Below are 12,500 nucleotides of genomic sequence, written 5' to 3'. Positions count from 1 at the left end.
TTTCATTCCTCTAATTCAGATTAAGGAGCAATATTCCAAAGATGATAACTTTTTTGCCGTTAAAGTCCTATCATTCAGGTATTTGAAACTAAGCTAATGGCGACGATAAATGTCCATTCCACATGTCTTTCACTTCAATACCAGAGCTTTATGGTATAAACACAATCAGATAGTAAATTAACAGCTTTTCTTTGTGTTTATGGTCAGACAAGGAAGTGTTGTGGTGAAATTCAGGTTGAAATTTAAGCAGAAGCTAAAACAAGAAGACGCTTTAGCACCGCTAAAAGAGGGATTAAAAGATGGCCGAATGGGCTCCTTGAGGGTTTATCCTGAGTCTCTAAAAGCCAAAAGTGACAAAGAAGGTAAATAGAGAGGTCATATGATTTTCACCAATCCGTAATCATAGGCCTTGAGGCCCTTCCCGTTAATATCCTTGTGTATAAATAGTTTCCTACAAATATGTTCTTTTTCAAAGTTTTGATTACAGTAAAAACCCGCATACAAGAACACCCATTTTCGGGATTCGGGCTAATTGGGGTCTTATATATCGGGTATTTTAGGTGAAATCAGCCTGAAAGTGTTCTCAAGTGTTCTTAATTTTTTACTTCTAAAAAAATGTAAGGGATCTACTGACTAACTATGATAAAACACATAACTTATAATTGTAATTATAAGACTTTTAATTCCAAATACAGTTCTTGTACATTTGCTATACAGAGCAAGTTAAATTACTAGCATTTATACAGAGATCTTAGTGCAATACCACAGTAAAGCTACAGACACTGTTTGTTCTGCAGTAAATGGCTTGAACCCGGGGGTAACATGTGAAGGTGTAGTCTGATCGTCCGGGTGAGTGTAGTCCTGAGAAGGACTGTTGTCGGTGGTAGTGACTGACGTTTCGACAACCTGTGCGGAAGTCATCATCAGAGTCAAGTGAATGATTGTGGTCACTAGAATGTTCTTATTCCAGTTCGTGTACAATGATCGGTTGGTTTTGCTATACAGCCAATAACATCACGGCAAAACCAACCGATCATTTTACACGAACTGGAATAAGAACATTCTTTTGACAACAATCATTCACTTGACTCTGATGATGACTTCCGCACAGGTTGTCGAAACGTCAGTCACTACCACCGACAACAGTCCTTCTCAGGACTACACTCACCCGGACGATCAGACTACATCTTCACTGTTTGTTCTTTTAAGAAGAGTTTTTATATATAAGAACAATTTTCAGGCTGAATGTGTTCTTATATATATGCTCCTTTTTCACATGTTCTTGTATGCGGGTTTTTACCGTACTTCGAAAAAAAATTATTCACTTTTGTTTTGTTTGATTTATTTTGTTGTTGTTGTTAATATCACTCTGAGTAAAAAAAAATAAAGCCAAAAGAAAAAACAAATTAAAATGAACTAAGATCCCCGGAATCGCTCAATGTATGTTGATATATATAATTACTAGTAAGATACAAAACTCGTGTCTTGTTAAAATAGCTTTCTATTCTAGTTAAAATTTTTGGTTGAACTTTGCTTTGACTTTTCTCATTGATTTTCCCCTTCCATCGCTGGGATTTTGGATTTTTTTTCTCTTATTACACTTAGAAACTGCAGAGTCCAAAAATTCCTTGATGATAGGAGTTAGCATTTCATTTGGAGGAATATTTTTTCTTGCTCTCATTACAATTGCTCTCGTTCGTTACTGCAAGCGGCACAATGACATAAACAATAGTGGTAGTTCAGATGGCATGCCCACAGAAGTGTCATTCTCAAATCTTGCTACTTACGCCTTGAGGGATGAAATCGAAGGCAATGCTCCCTATGAAGAAATACCAGTCTCCCTTATTGGAAGCAACCGACATGAGACACTGGGCATCTCCAATGAAGGTGTACAATATAAGAAGCTGGACGCCTCAAGTTCAACTAATAATCCTCCTGAGGATTTGGGTACCCTAAATAAAGCCGTTTCTTACGACGAATTAAACCTCTCGACTGACGCAGATGAATATGCATGAAATTTCCTCCTCTACCAAACATAGGAGGTAGGCACACTCCTAAAGAAACGAACGGATAAGTCAAAGAAATCGGATTTTTCATTATTTGCTTGCATTTTATTTTAGTTAGAAAAAGACGGAGCGTTATCTTGTGTAATTGATTCTCAGGTAGCTCGATGAATTATTGGTTTAGTTGTTTTAAAATACTTCGTTGTAAAGGTTACTGCCTCATTGCTGATAAGACTAACTTGGGTGTAAGGGGTAAAAATTAAAAGAAAAAAACAAGTAAAAATCCGCAATGAAAATAAGTACAAACAGGTTTGCAATTTATTATGACTATCACTACTTAGAAGACGTGTTTTGTTGCATTTTACATACACACTTTTGTATTTAGATTAGACCCCGCCTTTTACAGATTGCTTTTTGGCGAATAAAAAGATGAGATTTTTTATCTTAAGTTTACTATTTTCCATTTGTGTGTGTGTGTGTGTACTTTCTTTGTGCCAATTTTATGGCACTAATCAACCAAAGATGAGGCTCTGTGATCTTTTGAGAAAGAGGATATTCTGTTCGAATTATAGTATAAAGTCTTTGCCGTTCTTCTCCTCCTGGACAGCAAACATTCTTACTCCTGCGTCGGGTGCGTTTGTGAGTCGTTTCTGCGTAACAAATTTAGCGATGATCTGTTTCCAACCAGCAGATTATACACTATAGTTCACTTCACCAGACCCAGAAAAATTAATGTTCAATCACTTTATTTGGGAGGAGGTTCTCTTACTTAAAACTTACAGGCTTGAAGAGCGCATTTATAATGATAAAAGCCTTGTATAATGATGCCTTTATTTCACTCGGCAGTATTTATAACACAAGTGCTAGTGGGAGCCGAGCAAACAACTGAAACAAGTAATTCAAATTGAACATAACATTAATTATTAAGAATCTCAACTGGCCGGAGGCAAACCAGTTGGCTATTTAAAAGCATGGCCGAGGATTTGAACTCGGAGCTACCTTGAAACAAATCCAGATAGTGGTCAGGGCGGGACTCGAACCTGGAAGCAGTGGATTGCGAGTCCGACACGCTGACCACTCAGCCGCGCAGGCCAGGTATACTCTAAACGCGGTTGTGCTAATGCTGCATTCCATCCTACTTCAAACAATACCGAGCCAACCAAATTAAATTATGAAGCTCTTCATGGCAAGGTCTTTTCTGAGATTATTTCCAAGTAAATATGGCCCAGAAATCCAATGCACTCGAAATCGAATTTCACGTGTAATCACAAAATGTGTTAGTGTCTGCTCAGCGCTCACGCGGAATGCCCTCAGGAAAGGTAATTTTCAAGTTAATAATTATGAATTTGTATACAAAATAGCACATATATTAGTCACCTTTATAATTCTGATTTGCTTTGATGATTGCGGACTTTTTGTTAGTCAAAAAGTTCGGTTGTTCTTAAAGTCTAGCTAATCCAGAATATTTTCAAGTAAGCGTTTCTATCTACTTGGCCTCATGCCCAGTACACTTAATGGAGAATCCAATGCGCATGACTTTAAAAAGTCCAAACACTGGAATGTCATATTATTTATGCTATGTACTTGGAATATTAATGACCTAACTGAAATTTGGACAATAAAAAAATTATATTTTGGTTACCGTCACGCGTTTTACACACTTAAGCGTGTGTATATCTGACGGATATTCTGGCCTATTTTCATCATACTCTAAAAAATCTACATTCCGTAAGAATTCTTTTAAATAGAGGTAGCTCACGTAAGGGAAAGTACGTTTTTTATTGGGGGTGGGCCGGAGTATTTTAGAAATTTTTTGCCAAAAACGTCGTGGCCCTCCCACTTTCCAGAATGGATTAATGCATGACCCTTCATAAATGCCTAAACAAAAAGGATCTGACCCTCCCCCCCACCTCCTCCAAGACAAAAATAACCGTAAGTGAAAATAACTAACCGGAAGTGTTGCTCACATAACCGTGTCTGCGCACAAAGCAGTTAATTTCGTGGCGTTGCACGGTGAAAACTTAAAAAATGGGCAAGGATTTGCGAGGAATAGAAAGAGGGAAATGCGCTTGTGGAGAATGCGAGGATTTCATGAGGTCAGATGGAGCAACTTGTGGCTATTGTGGCTGTTTGCCGACTCGCTATTCTAAAATGGATGCCTGCTACTCCTGTGACTCTGTTGGTAGCACATCGGGTGCGGGAACAAGTGAAAGTACAAGTCCAGAGAAGTGGAAAGATGAAGATCTGGGGTAGTTTCCGAACCCAAAGGGCGAATATACTGAGTTCTCAAATAGCATTTTGAGAGAAAGGTGAGCTTTATATGGAGTATTGGCGAATGTCGTGTAAAGAGTGTCGTGTAAATGTCGTGTAAAAATTTTGCGAGAAGGATGAGACTACCAGCGCTCCACTTCCAACTCGACGACCAAATCCCGACTATGGCAGATAGACGAGACTTTATATGGACTTTCTGAAGAGGAAGTTAAGTCTCTTTCAACGTCAGAACTAGACGCGCACAGCAGTAAAGTCGTGGAAAAAAAAGCGTGGGCTGTTGCTGAAGAAGTGTGTGTTCGAATTGACGACTCCCTAGCGCCACGGGGGTATATTTCATCATTTTCGGTCGACCGACCAGAACATCAATTTGTCTACAACCGTGAGTACTCGAAAGAGTATCTTGGAGTCTCCAACAATTAAAAGAGTTTGGTTCCGGGGCATGGGTATATTTCCAAGCAAGAACAGTTGGAGAGCCTCCATTGTAAGAAAGGTGAGCTTTGTATGGAGTATAGGCGAATGTCGTGTAAAGAGAGAAGTGGCAAACTATGTAAATTTTGCGGGAAGCATGAGACTACCAGCGCTCCGCTTCCAACTCGACGACCATATCCCGACTATGGCAAGCTACCAAACTTCCATTATCTCTCTTAGAGTGCAACCCCCACCGATGGCTGTGAGCCGGATGACTTCCAGCCTCGAGCTCAGATTAAGCGATTGTTTGAGGAAAGTGAACTAGTCAGTGGGGACAGTGAGGCTATTAGAAGATTTTCAGATAAATACATTGTCCCCGAAAAGCTTGTAGCAGAGTATGTTGAGCACCTTGCCCAGATAAAAATGCGCAAGGAGAAGAAGAAAGAGGAGACTGAAACTGGAGTGAATGGAACGGCTGAACCGGAAGTACAATGACATTGACTGGGTTGGACTGTACAACTCCGATAAGCTGTCGTCCTTGAGGGTGGACGAACTATCCTTGTACTTTTCCCATCACAAGATCACCTTCAACGGGAAGAAAGCTGAGAAAGTCGCAATGATAAAGGCGCACATTGGTAGCTTGCTGTACAATTTAATGGGGCGTCAACAACCTCGGAAATCCCCACTCAGAAATGTACAGCAACAAGTGACCTCGTCACTTTCCGAGGTGGAAACTGACTCGCAAAGTGATGTAATAGATCGAGTTGTCGGTTCAAGCCCGAGTAGCTCAAGTAATGAATCGTCACCGGACACTAATTTTATACCAGAGCCCCGCGCGGAAACATTACCGACGTCAAAATATAGACGAAAGTGGGCACGGGTCGAGATGGACAATTACGTTAGGTGGGACAAGATAGCTTTTTGACATAATATTTCTACATCTGTTTAAAATGATGTAGATTGATTTAGACTGGTAGCTTTGCTTGTATATATAAGTTTTAGGTTTCTATACACTTCGCGTGTTTGGTAACAAATAACTAAAAGTCAACTAACCGACATGGAGTAGTGTTTTCCTTACCAAAAAAAAAGTGACCCTCCCTCGGCTGCGTATCAAACAGGCTTGACCCTCCCCAATTTGTAAAGTATTTACTAATGACCCTCCCCTCCGAAGCCCCGGCCCACCCCCCCCCCCCCAATGAAAAACGTACCTTTCCTGAGAACAAACTAGATGATTTCCGGCCTCCAAAGAAATTCATAGCCTTCGCAGTTCGTAAAGCGCGTGTTAATGCGGTCATAGTGATATAGACCTTTATCCCCTAGGTTTTGGAGCTGTGGATACTTTCTTTCGTAGTGGCGTCTGTGTTCTAAATTTTCTCATACCCTACACAAATATAGACGAGCTGAAGATTCTACACTTCAAATTGTTCATGTATTATAACAGAGTCGCATTTCACATGCTGCAGTCGAACCTTCAGTCTGTTCAATATACAAAACCTTATTGGTTTGTCCGCATTGTACAACATTCGCCAACGGCAAATGTTGGCTCTTGCCGCTTTAAACCGACGTCGACGGATGCAGAGAAGAATAAATCGCCGACTTAGATGTTGGTTTTTACCTCGGCCACGACAGTCATGGTTCGAGATCCATTATAATGATCACCGGATTCCTGATGACTTCCTTAGGCAACAGCTCCGAGTTCGAAGGACAACTTTTAATCAGCTTTTGAACATCGGAAGTCCACATGTCCAAGACAAGATACATGGATGCGAAACTGTATTCCAGCGGAAAATATTTTGGCAATAGGTTTATACAGATTAGCACATGGGAATTCGTATGTTTCCATTGCCCCTGTTTTTAACGTCGGAAAGTCCACATGTCGTGAACGCTTTATACGGTCAGTGAAATCATTACATCAAGTTTCCTACGACGATTGCGGAGATGACTGAGTGTACTGCAACTTTTGAGAGAACCAGATCTGAGTTGCCAAACGTTGCTGGTGCTATAGATGGGACAAATATCCCAATCATCGCGCCCAGAGAAGATGCAGTCGACTATTTTAGTCGTTACCAGCAGCATGATATGATTGTTCAAGGAGTTGTAGATGGCACTGGAAGATTCATTGACGCATTTGCAGGATTCCCTGGAAGTGCGCATGATTCAAGGGTTTTGAGAAACAGTAACATTTATAAAGAGGCTGAACAGAGAAACAACATCTGCAGGCTCCACGGTTAGATATTGATGGGAATGATATACGTCCATACCTAGTTGGAGATAGCGCTTATCCGCTAACACCTTGGCTCATAAAACCATTTCCAGAGGGAACACAAGATCCCTATGAAAAAACGTTCAATAAAGAGCTTAGCAGAGCAAGAGTTGTTGTAGAACGTGCCTTTGGATTTTAAAGGGACGTTGGAGAGTGCTACAGAAACGCTTAGACAGCTCCCTGAATTTTGCAATGAAGACTACCATTGCATGCATTGTTCTTCATAATTTTTGTATAGAAGCTAATAATGACTGGGATGATGAAGATGACTATGGCCACCCGACAACGATGATGGAAACAATAATGTAGTTGATAGAGATGCTGATGAAATAAGGGGTGCACTAAAGGACTTTGTTTGCGGCAACGTATAGATAGCTCAAAAACATTTTATTTTTTATTCCATTTACAAAAATAAAAAGTCAAGTGTGCTTGTACATTGTCTAATTTTTTAAACTCGATCATCAATTGTATCGTGATTTCTAATGTTTGATAATACGAAAGTCCAATATTCCATCATGCTAAAATGTTCTATCATACTAAGATGTGCCCAATCATTCATACAAATCGCTATAATCAGTTTATTTTGAATCGTTTCATGGAATCTAGCTTAAGTTTGTCTCTGATATTTTAAAATAAAACTCACTGTACTTTAAAATAATCATGATCATATATCGTATTAATGCGTAATGACAAGAGATCTCCGCATTAAATCTCATTAAACAGTAACAAAATAATAGTTCGTGTGTTCAATTCATACTTCAGACAGTTCATTCTTTCTTCTTATTTTCCATACACTTATTAAAACAGCCAACAAGTTGAGCTGGATTTGCTGTGCTTGCGAATCTTTCATCCGCCCCATAATACTAGCCATTTGTTTCCCTCCAGTGGCAAGCTTTTTTATGGCCTCCCCAATTGTATCATCTTCGCTGTCGCTGTCATGCACTCGAGCGGGCCACTTTTGACCCTTTACTTTTTTTCTTTCGCGTCTTCTTGGGACTGAACTAACAACAGTTGTAGAGATGGTGCAACCAGCTGGACTGGAACTGTTCGGCGTTTCAGCGGCACTTGTTTCTGGATTATTTTCCGAGTTTCCACTGTTTTCTGCAGCCTGTGTGCCAGCTTGCTCCAAGTTGTTACAAGTGATGATATCACGGCAGCCAAGGACAGAATTCCAGTCCTACTTTTCTTTCAATCGGTTCTTTAAATGCTTAACTTTGCGCTGACACTGGTCGACGGTTTTTTATTTAGGCCTTGTCTTTCGTTCAGCGCCTTGGTGCTTTCCTCCCAGGCTTTTCGGCTATCGTTGCTTTCTACTTTTTCAATATTGTCAGCCCAATGCGGCAATACTGCTTTTTCGTCGTCTAAACTCTATCTCTCTCTTTGGTTGGACTTTTTTGCTTCTCCTGTGGCAGCTGAAGGGACTGGTGATGGCTGGATTAGCTGCCGATGATTTAAAAGCCCGGTCAAAAGACGGCTGCGAGGTTGAAGGCTGCGAGTCTTGGAAAAATATCTGCGAGCCAAAGGGTGAAAACAAACCATCCCCATAGCAATAACATGATCAGGCGAATAGTGCAAATTTGTAAATTGGTAGGGTTGAAATCCGCCATAGGGACCAGTTAAAGCGTTTGTAGAGAAAACCGGTGACTAAAATATTAAACCGATAGCGTGTTGTCTTTGCAGAATTGCAAAAATCCAATTTTTGCCGGTATTTCAGATGTACTGATGGATTCTTCTACACAAGGTTTATATTCCAAGGTATATATTCAAGGTATATATAATAAACGCGAAAAGGTATCGAGTAACTGACGATCTCTCAATTTTATCTGCAGACAGCTGGTCTTGATGGTAGCTGCTTTGATAGCTCCCAATGTGTGGTTTATAATTATTTAAGATAGAGTATTAATTTGTAATACTTCAGAGCTTTTTACAATTGAACTATTAAACTAATTGGAAATATTGCATTTCTTTAATCTTCTGCAATGGTTCCGGCTGGAAAAGCGTAGCGGCCTAACGGTCATGGCGCCCTAGACAACCTACAGGTGTGTAAATGGGTAGAGGTGAATTTAAAACAGGGAGTAACCATGTGATGGACTAGCATCCCATCCAGGGGGAAGGGAGAGTAGAAATATTTCGTCGCTTAGACTGTATGGGCTACTGGCCTAATGCAGACTTTTTTTAATTCTAATACGTGCATCTTCATGAATAGTGCCGGTAAGTGTCTTTTTTTTTTGGGACCCTTTGACAAAAATTTCGTATTAGATTATCTTATTAAGTTGTGAACTTACCATTAATTTTCAATCATCAATATTCTTATTCATTTATCAATTTACTTTTATTTTTTTTAAATTTATTATTTCTCGGTCATTCCGGGATTTCCGGGTATTCCAAGTATTCCGGTTCCGGTTCTGAATTCGGGCATTCCAAATTTTCCAACCTACCACCTGGTCATCATATTTCGTTGCGTCAGTAAGTTGTCGAATTACTCTCTCCCCATTCTCAAATGTCAAAGGAAAAAGGCCTCAGGGAAGTTATGATTTCAAACCAGGATTCTACAGGTCGACGGCGGCGTCGACGTTTGTTGAGCAACTGAGTTAAAGTCTCCCTGATCCGTAAAAGCCGAATCCTTCCCAACAAAACCAAAAGTAATTGTTGACTAGCCACAATCAGGTTTAGCATGGCAAGCAAACAGCAAAGAAGGACGATTAAGACATTTCGCGGGGGCTTTTGCTTTGCGATCAGTCCTTGACCAGAAACGACATAAAAGAAATCGCACTGTCACGAAATCTCGGTATCTTTTTCGATCCATTGACATTTGTGGTTACCCACCTAATTCGCACGTCTCAAATGCGAACGCTATTACAAAAACAGAAAATTCGTTGTTACAAAATTTTCAAATTTTTCGCAAATACCAAACTACAGGCCTTAAGCTGTATGGACTACTGGCCTGAAGCAGACTTTTTTTTAATTCTAATACGCGCATCTCCATGAACAGTGCCGGTAAGTGTTTTTTTTTTTGGGGGGGGGGGGGAGGGGGCCATCAGAGAAAAATTTCGTATTAAATTATTTAATTAAGTTGTCATTTTATCGTTAAATTTCAATGATCAATATTCTTATTCATTTATTGATTTCCTTTTACTTTTTTTAATTATTATTTTTCGGTCATTCCGGGAATTCCGGGTATTCTGAGTATTCCAACCCACCTTAGGCAGGAGTTGCAATTACGCTTTTGGTGTTTACATTGGACATAAAATCTGTCATCGCGTGCTTGTGACAAGTGCGACCCCTTTGTCGCAACCAGACATATGTCCGAAGGACTTAAAGCTCAAACAAGCCGATGTCCTGCCTCGAGGCAGGCCATGTCTCGTCTTATCGCCTTAAAATAACAATTTTTGTTTTTCTTCTGTCGCAACGTCCATCAAATCTGAAATACTAGCAAAAATTTGGATTTTCGCAATTCTGCAAAGACAACAAGTGTGCACAGCTAGCTATCGGTTCAATATTTTAGTCACAGGTTTTCTCGACAAACGTTTTATCTGGTCCCTATGGCGAATTTCATCTCATACCAATTTACAAATTTTCACCTGATTATTCTCAGTATGAGGATGGCTCGTTTTCACCCTTTGCCTCGCAGATTTTTTCCCAAAATTTGAGTCGGCGATTTCTCCTTCTCTGCATCCATCGTCGTCGGTTTAGAGCGGCAAGAGCCAACATTTGCCGTTGGCGAATGTTGTACAATGCGTACAAACCAATAACAACAATAATAATAATAATATAGATCGATTTCCATAGCGCATTTCAATGTAAATGCTCTAATGCGCTTTACAACACTGTGCGGGGGACTTTTCCAGACTGCCGCTGGCAGTTTACAATTAATAAAGGAGAAATTTTACAGATCTGGTAAGTACACACTGTATACTCGTTTTTCGAGGTCTGTGTACGACAGTGGCAAAAATGATTTTATGTAGTAAACGTAGAAGCGTCAAGGGCTAAGGACTGGAAATTTCTTGATCCGTTACCCTATAGACCACTTTCATAAATGGCTGCCGGATTAATATTCTTTTGTTTAAATTTAAATTAGCCCTTTTGGCCTCGTTCTCCAGGACAAAATTTAAAAGAATACATTATCTCAAGCGAGGCCAGAAGGGCTACTTTAAATTAAAACAAAAGAATATTAATCCGGCAGCCATTTATGACAGTGGTCTATGGCATTACGAAAATCGCGTCAGCGACCTGAAGGAATTTAAAGCACCTCTTCCTGTTTTTTCCACATTGTAGGAGACCTTTAACCTTGTTTTAGCTCAGAAACTCCATTACGTCAGTCATATTTCATATAGTTGTCAAGATCTCACCCAGAAAATAAACAGCAGGTCTATTTTTTAAATAAAGAAATCAGTTATTTTAATTAAACACGAAGGCGCGCTATATAAGGAAGTCTTCCCTGGGAAGACCTAGGCTCATTTGTCACTCACCGTTGACGTGCGCGGGTCAAATTTAAAATGGCGGCCGATTTGAACACTCGAAAGGTAAGGTATACGAGAATTGCTGTGCCTTTCCTGTCTTTACTTGCCCTAGAATTGAAGTATCTTTATCTAACACCAAGTAGTACTTCACAGATTAGAATTTTTTTAGACGGAAGTTTAATCGAGGAGCTGAACGGTTGGCTTACCGTGAACGGGGAGATCGATCGAGTAGAGAAACCACGAAAGAAAAAATCAGCGCCAGGTAAGTTGGCTCTTCAACGAATCATATTTACAACAAGATTACAAACTGATATTATTCCACTATTCGCAGTGTATATGCCAATGTAATGTCAAGTCCGATCCGAGGGGGTATTGTATAATACTGTCAGACCGTGATACATAAATATTCAATGTGCTGTTTCCAATGATCGGGAACTCGCAAAACGGATAAATATTTCAAGGCCATATTTTGGGTCATACTTTTTGATCTAAATTGTATGCCCTTCTCTGCTAGCTACAAAATCTTATGGGCTTTATAGTTTGCCGAAACATATTTTTATCCGCCATTTGCAACGTTCTCGAACGATGTCCTTACAGCGCTTTACCAGTTCAAAACAGGTTATGTTCTCATGCATCATTCTAAGTTTGCTTTCTTTGACAGTTTCCGAAGACAAGGAAGCCACGGAAAATGCAGCGGCAACATGTGTCGAACTGCAGCACGAGCTCATAAGTCAAGAGATCGACAATAGATGTTTTTATACAATTCTAAACCGCCACGGTTTATAGCGCGATCTTATTAACATAGCCAGGAAGGAAGCATTGGGATGTTTGAAAGGTCATGCCAGTCTGTGTTGTGGAAGATCTTCGGAAACGGTGGCCAAATCCTGATGGAGTGCCCTACTGTGCTCACCGTCGTTCATAAAATCAGCATTACAATACTCCATCAGCACTTCCCTCCAAAATAGTATACATTTCTTTGTATAGTGACAATAAGGCACAATAGAAGCTATATTGTTTAACAATACACTGTATGCCCTAATTCTGAACTCCACTATGCAATATCTTGAGGGATTGATCAGCATTTTCCATGTTCTT

The 12,500-nt window shown here is 40.0% G+C and overlaps 2 protein-coding genes and 1 long non-coding RNA gene across 3 annotated transcripts in view; 2 read left to right on the top strand and 1 right to left on the bottom strand.

Moving 5' to 3' along the window:
- LOC111341907 (uncharacterized) overlaps positions 1 to 2,252 on the top strand; it is a 25,854-nt gene extending 23,602 nt beyond the window's left edge. The window contains exons 27-29 of the mRNA XM_088733500.1: positions 20 to 78; positions 208 to 362; positions 1,606 to 2,252. Coding sequence (XP_088589626.1) covers positions 20 to 78; positions 208 to 362; positions 1,606 to 2,015 — 624 coding nt within the window. The 3' untranslated portion in view covers positions 2,016 to 2,252. The remainder of the gene's footprint in view (positions 1 to 19; positions 79 to 207; positions 363 to 1,605) is intronic.
- Positions 2,253 to 10,028: 7,776 nt separating this feature from the next.
- LOC148723756 (uncharacterized) lies at positions 10,029 to 12,202 on the top strand. Its single transcript, XM_088733509.1, has 2 exons — positions 10,029 to 11,667; positions 12,067 to 12,202. The coding sequence occupies exons 1-2, from the start codon at positions 11,442 to 11,444 to the stop codon at positions 12,189 to 12,191; spliced, it is 351 nt and encodes a 116-aa protein (XP_088589635.1). The 5' UTR covers positions 10,029 to 11,441; the 3' UTR covers positions 12,192 to 12,202.
- Positions 11,669 to 12,500, bottom strand: part of LOC148723755 (uncharacterized) — a 1,359-nt gene continuing 527 nt past the window's right edge. Inside the window, exon 2 of the long non-coding RNA XR_015991784.1 lies at positions 11,669 to 12,500. This exon is cut by the window's right edge and continues 30 nt beyond it. This is a non-coding gene — a long non-coding RNA (uncharacterized LOC148723755).

Source organism: Stylophora pistillata, chromosome 9 (genome assembly GCF_964205215.1).
Source record: "Stylophora pistillata chromosome 9, jaStyPist1.2, whole genome shotgun sequence".
NCBI lineage: Eukaryota > Metazoa > Cnidaria > Anthozoa > Scleractinia > Pocilloporidae > Stylophora > Stylophora pistillata.
This window is presented reverse-complemented; position numbering and strand designations above follow the sequence as displayed.

Bases quoted from the DNA above. Each gene is read 5' to 3' on its own strand.
- LOC148723756 (XM_088733509.1), top strand. From the start codon at position 11,442: ATGGCGGCCGATTTGAACACTCGAAAGGTAAGGTATACGAGAATTGCT. The intron at 11,668-12,066 runs GTAAGTTGGCTC...TTTCTTTGACAG, and splicing joins AAAGAAAAAATCAGCGCCAG to TTTCCGAAGACAAGGAAGCC.